This window comes from Mobula hypostoma, chromosome 4, assembly GCF_963921235.1.
Source record: "Mobula hypostoma chromosome 4, sMobHyp1.1, whole genome shotgun sequence".
NCBI lineage: Eukaryota > Metazoa > Chordata > Chondrichthyes > Myliobatiformes > Myliobatidae > Mobula > Mobula hypostoma.
In genome coordinates this window covers 138,154,030-138,165,903 of record NC_086100.1, presented here as the reverse complement: position 1 = coordinate 138,165,903, position 11,874 = coordinate 138,154,030, and the positions used below count along the sequence as shown (strand labels likewise).

At 38.6% G+C, this 11,874-nt stretch overlaps 1 protein-coding gene across 1 annotated transcript in view; it reads right to left on the bottom strand.

The window, feature by feature from the left end:
• Positions 1-4,534: 4,534 nt before the first annotated feature.
• The window catches only part of tbc1d9 (TBC1 domain family, member 9 (with GRAM domain)), a 61,141-nt gene continuing 53,801 nt past the window's right edge, over positions 4,535-11,874 (bottom strand). Inside the window, exons 18-21 of the mRNA XM_063046618.1 lie at positions 10,373-10,462; positions 6,109-6,183; positions 5,822-5,928; positions 4,535-5,731 (exon numbers count right to left, since the gene is read on the bottom strand). Coding sequence (XP_062902688.1) covers positions 5,042-5,731; positions 5,822-5,928; positions 6,109-6,183; positions 10,373-10,462 — 962 coding nt within the window. The 3' untranslated portion in view covers positions 4,535-5,041. The remainder of the gene's footprint in view (positions 5,732-5,821; positions 5,929-6,108; positions 6,184-10,372; positions 10,463-11,874) is intronic.

The window sequence follows — 11,874 nt, the reverse complement described above, 5'->3', positions numbered from 1 at the left end:
TACTGTTTAACTATTTATGGTTCTATTACTGTTTATTATTTATGGTGCAACCGTAACGAAAACCAATTTCCCCCTGGGATCAATAAAGTATGACTATGACTATGAAGGTTTCTCCTGGGCCCAACACATTGATGCAGTTACAAAAAGGCACTGTAGTGGCTGTATTTTATTAGAAGTTTGAGGTGAACTGGTATGTCATCAAAGACAGTCACAAATTTCTACAGATACACCACAGAAAGCTTTCTAATTGTTTGCATCACCACCTGGGGTATGGAGGGGTCACTGCACAGGATTGGAAATAAACTGCAGAAAATGGATACTAGTTTCCCTAGCATCGATAATACCTTCAAAAGGTGATGCCTGGAAAAGGCAGCATCCATCATGAAGGACTCCCCATCACCAGGACATGCCCTGTTCTCATTGCTACCGTCAAGGCAGTGGTACAGTAGCCTGAAGACACAGACTCAACATTTCAGGAACAACTTCTTCCCCTCTGTCAAATTTCTGAATGAACAATGAACCCGTGTATACTAACCCACTATTACTTTCTTCTATTTTTCACTATTTAATTATATATTTATAATTAAATACTACAAAACAACTTTTGTGACATATGCCAGAGATAATAAGCCTAATTCTGTAAACACTCCGAAATGGAAAACAATTCAAAATGTATTTGCCAGCACTTCACAACAAAACAGTCATGTTTTGTGTGCTTCATACTTCATTGCTCTTTGCTAAATCTGGAAAGCCAAATACAATTGGAGAAGAACTGATTCTGCCAGCACTGAGGGAGGTTCTGAGTACGATTTTGCATAAGTCACCACACCAATTAATTAAAGTGATTCCACTCAGAAACAATTTTGTTCAAAGATGAATAGATGAAATGTCTGAGAATTTGGAAGACATATTGTGCAACGTACTTAGGACAACAGAATTTGCTCTGCATTTTGGATGAGTCAACTTTGCTAGGCAACAAATCTTTGCTTCTCAGGTATGTTCATTGCATTAAAGGATGCAATGGTTCAAAAGTTGTTATTTGTATGGGGACTAGAAACAAGCAAGGAGCAGGAGTCAATATTTCAGGTTGCTGGGGAATTTTTCAAACGATAATATTCCACACACCAACAGTCTTGCTTATGTAACAGATGGGATACCGTCTATGACAGAATGCCACAATGGGGTTAACCTTATGGATAGAAACTAACGTGGGATTTATATCAAAAGTGATTCTTCCTTAAACTATTCTCCAAAAATGTAATTGCAGAGTTGGATCCAAGGTACAGTACTGGTTTTAACATAGCCTGATCTGCACTGCCTACCAATGCAGCTGGGAGAGTTCTGTATAGACTAATCACAACTCTTTTGACAAATTGGTTAGCAAATAGGCTGGCATTTGAGTAGTTCATTCAACCAAAATGCAGATGGTATGAATAACTGACATTACCCACTCCCCTCCCACAGTGACATTTATATTAGAAGATATACATCTGATGAATTTCAAGTTACCATTAATTCATCAATGCAATTATACAAAAGCAGACTTACTTGAGGTTTTTAGGTCTTGATTTTTTTTCTTGCTGGAATTACTTTTAGGTATTGTTAGAAAACAGATCAGAGTAATTGTGTAGAGAGGCGATGTGGAACCTCTTCCAGTTCACCACTTAGCATTTATAATCTTCTGCATTGAAATAATCTATCATTGTTCTGTAATGAATTTTGCCTCTTCCTTCCACTCATTCAGATCCATTAAGTAGCATCAATTAAGTGCTAATGTAACCAATCAACAGTGTAATGTTACAATATGTTGCTTGATGTTCACCTCTGTACTTGGAATTCAATGGCAGATTGATTGCATGTAAATCTATTATATATGCTGCATGTACAATACTATGAATGAAAGGTTGTGAGACTTTAAAATTACTTGGCCTTGAAATGTCTTAATGATATATATGCTGGCAGATGTACTTATAAAATAATTGATGCATTTCCTTAAAAGTGCCAGAGTTAAATTTTAAATCTGTTTTCCAGAGAAAATGTCAGATTTACTTCAAACCAGCTGTGCAGAAAATAGTATCTCCTCAGTATTGATTTACAGACTTCATCTGCTGGGGGAGAAGCTGACAGCGATGCAGGTGGATGCTTTCCTGGTGTCATGGATTATTTAGTACCTGACTGGCAGACCACAGTACGTGTGCTTGCAACACTGTGTGTCCGACAGAGTGATCAGCAGCACTGGGGTTCCACAAGGGACTGTCTTGTCTCCCTTTCTCTTCACCATTTACACCTCAGACTTCAACTACTGTACAGAGTCTTGCCATCTTCAGAAGTTTTCTGATGACTCTGCCATAGTTGGATGCATTAGCAAGGGAGATGAGGCTGAGTACAGGGCTACGGTAGGAAACTTTGTCACATGGTGTGAGCAGAATTATCTGCAGCTTAATGTGAAAAAGACTAAGGAGCTGGTGGTAGACCTGAGGAGAGCTAAGGCACCGGTGACCCCTGTTTCCATCCAGGGGGTCAGTGTGGACATGGTGGAGGATTACAAACACCTGGGGATACGAATTGACAATAAACTGGACTGGTCAAAGAACACTGAGGCTGACTACAAGAAGGGCCAGAGCTGTCTCTATTTCCTGAGGAGACTGAGGTCCTTTAACATCTATCGGACGATGCTGAGGATGTTCTACGCGTCTGTGGTGGCCAGTGCTATCATGTTTGCTGTTGTGTGCTGGGGCAGCAGACACCAACAGAATCAACAAACTCATTCATAAGGCCAGTGATGTTGTGGGGATGGAACTGGACTCTCTGACGGTGGTGTCTGAAAAGGGGATGCTGTCCAAGTTGCATGCCATCTTGGACAATGTCTTCCATCCACTACATAATGTACTGGTTGGGCACAGGAGTACATTCAGCCAGAGACTCATTCCACCGAGATGCAACACTGAGCGTCATAGGAAGTCATTCCTGCCTGTGGCCATCAAACTTTACAACTCCTCCCTTGGAGGGTCAGACACCCTGAGCCAATAGGCTGGTCCTGGACTTATTTCCTGGCATAATTTACATATTATTATTTAATTATTTATGGTTTTATATTGCTATATTTATACTCTATTCTTGGTTGGTGCAACTGTAACGAAACCCAACTTCCCTCGGGATCAATAAAGGGTGACTATTACTATGACTGTCCACAGAAAATAAAATTACTGGTTAAAGGAATCAAATGGAAAGATGTTGTTTGAACTTAAATATCTAACCAGGTTGCTGTAATATTTCTCTATGAAAGGGTATTAGATTTATCTTGAGATGCTCTATCCAGAGCACATTAAATATTACAATGAAACAAGTTATATAAGTTTGTCCTGTACAACTAACGGAATAGTCATTGTAAAATTGTTTGAAGAAGTCTGGTAACTTTTGGGATCCAGGTAGCTAACAGCACCTTAAGTGGCCAGGCCTACAAACATACAGAATCCTATCAGCAGTAAATTTTGGTTCCATAATAATCAAAACCAGGGGCAAACAGGTATCAAAGCCAAATTTAGACTGATCCTTGTGCACCATCATAATTGCCATTGAATAACCCATGAATGTATTTGGCTCAGGTGTGATTTTGTTGTGAAGAGAGACCACACATTTACATTTTATAAAAATTTAGTTTCTTTTAAGTTTTTAGGGTTCCCATAGGAGTAACAAATAAGATGCTGAGAGAATTCAGCAAGTCAGGCAGCACTTGGGGAGGGAAATGAAAAGTCTCAACTTCTCATTGAGTCCAAATGAATGGTCTCGACCCAAAACATTGACATTCCATTTCCTTCCACAGATATAACCATATAACAATTACAGCACGGAAACAGGCCATCTCGGCCCTTCTAGTCCGTGCCAAATGCTGCTTGACCCTTTGAGTTCTGCCAGAGCCTTGCTAATGCCAGTAACTGCAGTCCTCATTTTCATAAGAATGGGTGGTTGTTTAAAGACTAGAGAAAAAAATAGTAGCTGGAAGTTTGCATTAACAAAGGTTCCAAATATTGTTACCAGTTTTGAAAACAGAGCTGGAATAGGCACAGGAGTCAGAGTTCAATGAGATAAACTCCAAAGTGGTATCAGACAGCAGTCAGACACCAAAAAATAAACATTGCATGATAACATCCTGATAACACTGATGCTCAACGTAGGTCATCCCAGAACCTCCCTCTTTCTGTCTGCTTACTTCAATGTCTATGTTGCAATAATTCTCGCCACCCTCAAGCTTAAACATATCCTATACTTCACTGTTTCCTCATTGCAAAGGACACCCTCTCCCTCTCTGCATTTGTTTCTTCTTCCCTTCTCCCTGCCTTTTTAAAGTATTGCTCCAGGATACAACTTGATGATGGCAAGGGGCAAGGGTCATTTATAATTTTTATCTCTCTTCTGTTTCCACACTGATTTTCATACTTCCAAACTTTCAGTGATTAAACAATAGTTAGTTGTTTTTGCTATATGCCCAGGATCAATTTACCAACAATTAATCAGTCTACCTGAGTGCTTTAAACTGGCGTTTTGATTTTATTCTGTATATTGTTCCTATCATGTTAAAGGTCAAGCCAACATCCAAGAATTGTTTTAAAAACATGGGAAAGAAATCAATTTAAAATAGCAATTTCAGTTTGAAAAAAACAAGTCATATTAGAACAGGTCTCTAGTATAAAAATGAAAATTTTCAGGAATGGTTTCAGAAACATTAGAAGACACAGGTCAACATACAGTATAAAGTTACAAGGAATCACTGGTCACAAATGATTAATAAACAAAAACAATCCCTCTGGTTTAAAAAGCAGCATGGAGGAAAAGTGCAGGTGCTCCAATTTTTTATACATTATAAATTAAAGTTTTATGCCCAATGGCAACAAAACATGGGTTTAGGAGAGGAAAAATTCATCTTATAATTTACAATACAAGATACAGTACATAAGACAATTTTCTGTAACTACTGTACACATCGGTCTACGTGGTTATGGAACATTACTTGATGTAATATGTTGAAACAGCAGAAACCACCTTATCCTGAGATTGGAACAATCTCAAGGTCATTTACTGATGTGATCTGCTTCCCCATCATTCTGACATTCTTAGCATTTGTAATCCTGGGCATCACCAGCCCAGCCCTCTCAAAGTATCTCACCAAAGCGGTCTCTGTCAGAAGGGAAGCCAGAAACTGCTCAAAGGTGATAGCCCAGTCTTTGTCTATGTTATTACTCCTGGGAAGAGGGTTATCATTGTTATTACGCACAAGTACTGTGTCCTCCGTGATGTCCTCACATTGTAGCTTCTCATCGTCATTAGAGCCAGCACTTAGAACAGAGTACGAGGACATGGAAGTATCGTCTTTAGTTTCATCATCTGAAATTAACATTGCTGAAGAAATACCATTTTCTTTTGGTGAATTATCATCCAGTTTAATTTCTTGCATTTCACTGGAAGACACTTTTTCATCATCCATCCCCTCAAGGACAGCACAGAAAGAACCTCCTTGTCCATAATGTTGGTTTTCCCTCCTCGGGTGTATTCTGCTTTTACTGTCATGACTGCCGCCTGGTTCTTCAAGTGTCTGACTGATGAACTGTTTTCCTACTTCTCCAATCTCTAAAAGTAAACTAGTTACAGCTGCAGTAGAATGGTACAATTCTTGCTCATTTGCATCTTCACTGAACATGTTGTACAAAGTTCTACATAGCTCAATAAATTGCTCCTAAAAAGGATTAAAAATAAGTGTGCTTTAAATATCAGTGTGTGACAAAGTTACTAGTTATAAGTTAGAGTATAGAAGGATATAACTTACCTGATTCAGTTTAGGTAAATCTTTGATATTCTGCAATTTAGGCTCTCTTTCCTGTGCCCACATTCTGATATAATGTCGATAATCACGTGGATTTTGTTGCTTTTCCACTAATAAGAGAGCAAAAAAATAAGTTAAGCAAACATCAGCCTATTAGATTAAGTTTATTATACTAAATGCCATTATAAAAGTTTAAGATAAAATTTTAAAATAGTACAATATTTTTTAAAAAGTTATGGAAATTTTAAAATGTGTCTGCGGAGAATTAGCTGGTACACTTCATTCTCTACCTTTCTCATTCTTCAGGTTTACAGTGACAAAGCCGTCTTCTGTTTCATTTTTTGTTCTTGACTGAATTTCTGTAACTGAGAAAAGAAAACATTATTTATTATCAGCTGTAAAATATTCACACAAATATGGGCAAAACTGCCATGTTATTTTTAAAGCAATGCACACAAAATGCTGGAGGAATTCAGCTAGTTAGGCAGCATCAATGGAGGGGGATAAAGGCTGAGACCCTTCATCAGACTGTTAATTCTCCTCCACAGATCCTGATTTGCCAAGTCCCTCCAGCTTTGTGTATGTATTGCTCGTGATTTCCAGCATTTGCAGAATCTCATGTTTATGGTATTTTAAAAAGCTTTGGGTTGAATTTGGCTGAAAAAAATGCTAATGATGTGACAATTAAAGATTATACTTTTATCTTTTTATCTTTTCTATTATTTATCTTTCTATCCCCTATTTTGCAAATTACTAACAAATTCATTTCCTCCTGGCTGTTCCATTTCCTTCTCAATCTTAAAAAGTCATTGATTAAGCTAACACATTGTTGGCCCTGTTATTAAGATCCCAAATACCTCTCCCTCCCTCCCTCCCAAAAGCAAGTTATGGCACATTATTTTTGACCACCTGGTAAAAGGATTTTATGGACTGACATTTTTTCACCCATCACATTGTAAAGACTAAAATTTAAGGAGAGATGTACGAAATAAAACAGTTGTAATTTTTTTTTTCAAACAAATGTGGAGAAGAGATTGAAATCCTAAACTGAGAACAGCTGAATATATTCAGCTGGGATTGTGCTGAGCAATTGAAGGGTACCTTCTGGCTTGGTGAAGGATAAGCGTGAAGCTGTGCTCCAGGACCTAACATCCAGTCAGCTCCACCACCTGTCACCGAACTTGCTGCATATCCTTGGAGCTCAACTTCATGAGCAGCTGACACCTGTTCAAACATGCTAGCACTGAATGAGGCCATAGTTACACATCTTATGAAACTAGATACTGTATGGTGACAAATACCATGGCAGAGCTTGAATAAGAGCAACAACTCCAATTTTCAGATGTAGCTCTCGAAGTTTTGGCTGGTGAAGTAAAGAGAACAAACAGGAAACCTTACTACAATCCAAATTGTTGCAAATTAACCAAAGAGTTTGCAGACAAATACCAGGCATAAAGCCCCAAGTACTTTGATACCAAAGTCATAAAAATTGCACTTTTGCCATTACAGCCAACATTCATGAGTACATAAGATCCATCCCACAGCTCAGTCACTATCCTTCCCCAATGCTTCATGCAATAGTTTCCAAAAAATCTCTAACAACTAACGAATACTCAGAACTTTCATATACTTACCACTGCTCCAAATATTACAGCATCTATATCCTAGAACATTCATGGACAATGCTAGCAAAGGTATCACTCGTTCCTATTCTCCTCACATCCCAAAACCTCTGCTGAATTGCATGTTATTTTGCAGGTGATTTAGCCACAATGCACTAAGTTGTTTCCACTCCCATCATAATCCAACACATGCCTTTTCTTTCAGATTGCCAAAATGCCTCTTCTTCTCAGGCAATGGTGAAAGATCATTGGAAACCTCCCCTCCTCCCACGTCACTCAGTCCAAACTCAGTAATAAAACTAAACACTTGTACATCATGCATTTCTGCAGCATAGATTACAGGAGGGATCTGCACATAATCACTCTTCAGAGATAAAAGGCGGCAGGGCAAAAGGAAGGCTAGTACAAGCGTGAGCTTCCCAGGAGATCAAGATTGCATGAGTTCTGCTGCAAAAGGTACAGATGAGGACTTTCACTAGGTGATGGTCATGCACGAAAGCTTGGTGCAATAATACAAACGGCTGAAACAAGCACATAAAAATGTTAAGGAACAAAGAGGAGTCCAATCCTAACCTCATACATGGCTTTGTTCAGGGCCTGAGCCCATCCTTTTCAGCATGGCAATGGTGGGCAGCTCCATTTTAACACTTACAACCTAATTGATATTTAGAATCTGAAGGGGAACATGTTTGAGGGGATTATGACATTCCAATAATTTGATCTCCAACACATTATATGTAATACTTCTTTGAGGGAATGGCAGAACTTCTATGAAGTTTGTGTAAAAGATTATTGTGTTCACAATCTTGTAACCATCACGATGCTAGTGATTTAGCTGTTGACTTTCAGGTGGTTAACATCAAATGGTGACTACAATTCGTGCCAAACTGATACAGTCAGAACACCTTCCACTTCTACCCATCACTCTTCCACCAGTCATACTGCATTCACCGTGGGAGCAATGCCAAAGAACAATAGACAAGAGTGAGGGGAAGACCTCTCCTAACTTTCCGTACAGGCAAAAAGTGGAAATGTGGTTCAGAAAGATTTAACATGACATTACTTTTATCAATTTTGGTCAAGCTATTTTGATCATTCTAAAGGTTCAGTGGGAACTGTGGTGGGTTATCAGTGCATTCAGAAAACTACTGATTTATTGGACTACAACCTGCAATCACTTAAGTGGATCATCTCTTGGTTTAGGACATTATCAGTGTCAGAAATAAAGACGTTTCTTTCAGAACAAATGAGCAGATTTACATGTAAAGCAGTGTTTTAGAGTTTGTTTGTTATTGAAGAAATGTCTGTAGAAATCACTCGTTTCTTATTTACATAATCTTACTCACCATAAATTGGATGCTTTGTGGTTTGTAAAGATGAGAATTACATTATCTGCAAAAAATACTGCTAAAGTACAGCTGTTTCCAAGGTAGCAAATCTTTACAAGAGTTTAGTTGTAGTGAAATTTCACAAAATTGACATGAAAAAGATTCTCCCGAATAAAACAAACTCTTCTGTTTCATTCTTAGCAAAAGTGAGAACTGCCAAGGTGTATCATTTTTTATAGTTCAGTTTATCAAATACAGGATTTAGTTATATTTTCTATGTCTATTAATGCCTCTAACTTTGATTATTAACTGGGTTATAGAGCTGAGGCATCTTCATACTGTACATTCATTAAAACATTTGAAAAATTCCAAAAGCACCTGTGTTCATTTCCTTTTTGCCTTATGATCTCATTGCTCTGTGTGACTCATTTTGCAATTCTAATTGCATTTTGTATGATGTAAAACAGAGCTTTTCTATCCACTTCTAAGAACATAAAAAACTTTAAATTCTTATGGGACATCAATTATGGATACATATGAAGGACAAAATCTGGAACAGGACACTTAGGTTTGTGGAATTAATTCCACAAGTTTTATTTTCCGGCACACTATCCACAATTTGAAGGCAAATAACCACTTCCTTAATGTCAACAAGACAAAGGAGATGATTATCACTCCTGGAAAATTCTCACTACTCACACTCTCAACCGCAATGGAAACTACAAGCAATTTCAAACTCCTGGGAGTGCATATCACACACAGCCTCACATGGTGCCAGAAGACATCGTACACAATCGGGAAAGCTCACCAATGCCTCTACTTTCTGAGGAGGCCGAAGAGAGTCGGACAACGCACGTCATCGTTCTACAGATGCGCAGTAGAAAGCATCCCAACTAACTGCATCACTGCAAGGTACGGAAACTGCACTGTGGGCAGGATGGCTTTACAACAGGTAGTCAAAACGCAGCACTAGCCTACCTGCCGACAAGGACATGTATACAGAAAGGTACCTTAAAAAGACCCGTAACATCACGAAGGATCCCACGCCCCAGCTCCCATTAGGGAGGAGATGACGTAGCATTCACACCAGGACCACCAGTTTGAAAAACAGTTATATTCCCCAAGCAGCAAGACTGAAAAACATCTCTATCCACTAGCTCTACCACTACTTTGTTATTTCCTGTCAGTCACCTATTGTACAGCTTAGTGTCATCTCATGGACATATAATCAATGTATACAAGCTATTTTATATATTTAAATTTATGGTGCTTTTTAATTATCGAGTTCTTCATCTTTTGTGTTTTGTTGGGGGTTCCATCAGATCAGAAGTAACACTTATTTTGTTCTCCTTTACACTTGTCTACTGGAAATCACATTAAACAATCTTGAAAATTTTCCAAAAGCCCAACAAGATACCGTTTTCATCCAGTAAAAATATTGTTTGTTCCCACATGATCAACTTGTATCTAATCTTTGCCCTTTTTGCAATTTCTTTTAATTGCACTGATGCAGTCAATGAAACCTATAAACAATGCAAAGTCTCATCTTGCATTATAAACACCACTATTAAAAATACAGACACTAACTTGTTCATAAAGCCTACCATGAACAGTGTCAGGCGTTACATCTTCGAAGAAGTACTGTGTAGCTTCAAATGCCGAATCAGGGTCCTCTTGTTCATTGAAAGATGGTTCTAAATACAATGAGAAGAAACAGCTTCATTCAGTTCCTAGAAAACCTTTCTGTTTTCTATGAAATAATTAAAGAGATGGTCTGATTTATGGGTTAACTCAATTTGAAAGATTTTCCTATTTAATGAAATATTGACATTGTCCCCATACACTGTACTAAAAACCACCAGTTCTGCAGGAAACTGCAGACATGTAGCCTGTAAAGGATCGCAAGTTCCTAGCTCATACATGAGCTTGTCCCAAGACAGAAGTTCCAAACATGAGCACTGCATTCTTCTTGGAGTCCAGCAGCGAAGTGTGAATTTCTGCAGTTAGCTAGCCAAGAAATAATGGAAACCTGTCTGCTATTCTTCTCTCATGATAAACTTACAAAAGGAACAGCAAGCTCATGTTAAATGGAGAGATCAGTTATAAGATACATCCATAAAGGCATTTACTTTTAACTCAGTATTTAACTGTGTTAATTATTGTTATGTTTTGTAACTCTGAAACATAAACCCAATTGAAAGCAAAAACACAGAGCCAGGAATGCAGGCCTTAGATTTACTTCTACTTTAGTGAGATGCACAAGTATGACGTGGTGACATGATAACGAGCGCCATTTATGTACTCGCACATACAACCTGTAATGAATTAATTAAAAGATCAGAAATGCTTCAATTAAACCGTTCTGTAAATTTATTACTCAAATATAACTGAAATATGAAATACACAACACTCCTCCCTGCTTAGCTATAAACTCCAACCCAAAATAGAATATAAAATGCACCCGAGCTTACACACACACACACACACGATATATCTTGTGGCTGTGAAGCAATCTCAGATTCAGGGGCCTCCTCCAGGTGGTAGGAGTTGACTCTGAGACTGCAGGAAGTGGTTCTGACAGCTCAGGCCACCTTTCTTCTCAACAATTGACTTGGCTCTCCTCAACTGATCAATGTGTCATCTCCAGGTAATACTAGATGCAATCTCCTCTGTGTAGCAGGAGGGTGGTGGTCCAGTTCTGTCCTTAATTCCTGTAGTCCCTCACCAGGACTGCTTATCCAGGATTGAAACATTGAACCTCCTTGTTTGAAGAGCCTTCAATTTGTCTCAGATGTTTGTCCTGCATACGCCTTCTGAGATTGGGTTTGAGGAGATCCAACTGTAAATGCAAGAGACAACTCAGGAACAGCATAGCTGGAGAGCTGTTGCTTGAGGAGTGTGCTGCATTGTGATATGCAAAGGGGAGATTGGCAAGCTTCTGATTCAGTGTCAGTGTAGTGTGTTCTGCCGACGCTGCTTGCAGTGCGTTTTTAGACTTTGGACAAACCTTTACGCCAAACCATTTGCAGCTGGCTGGTGCAGATGTTTTTTTTCCCTCAGATGTAATATGCCTTGCTCTATTCATTTTCAGGAATGGCTGAAACTG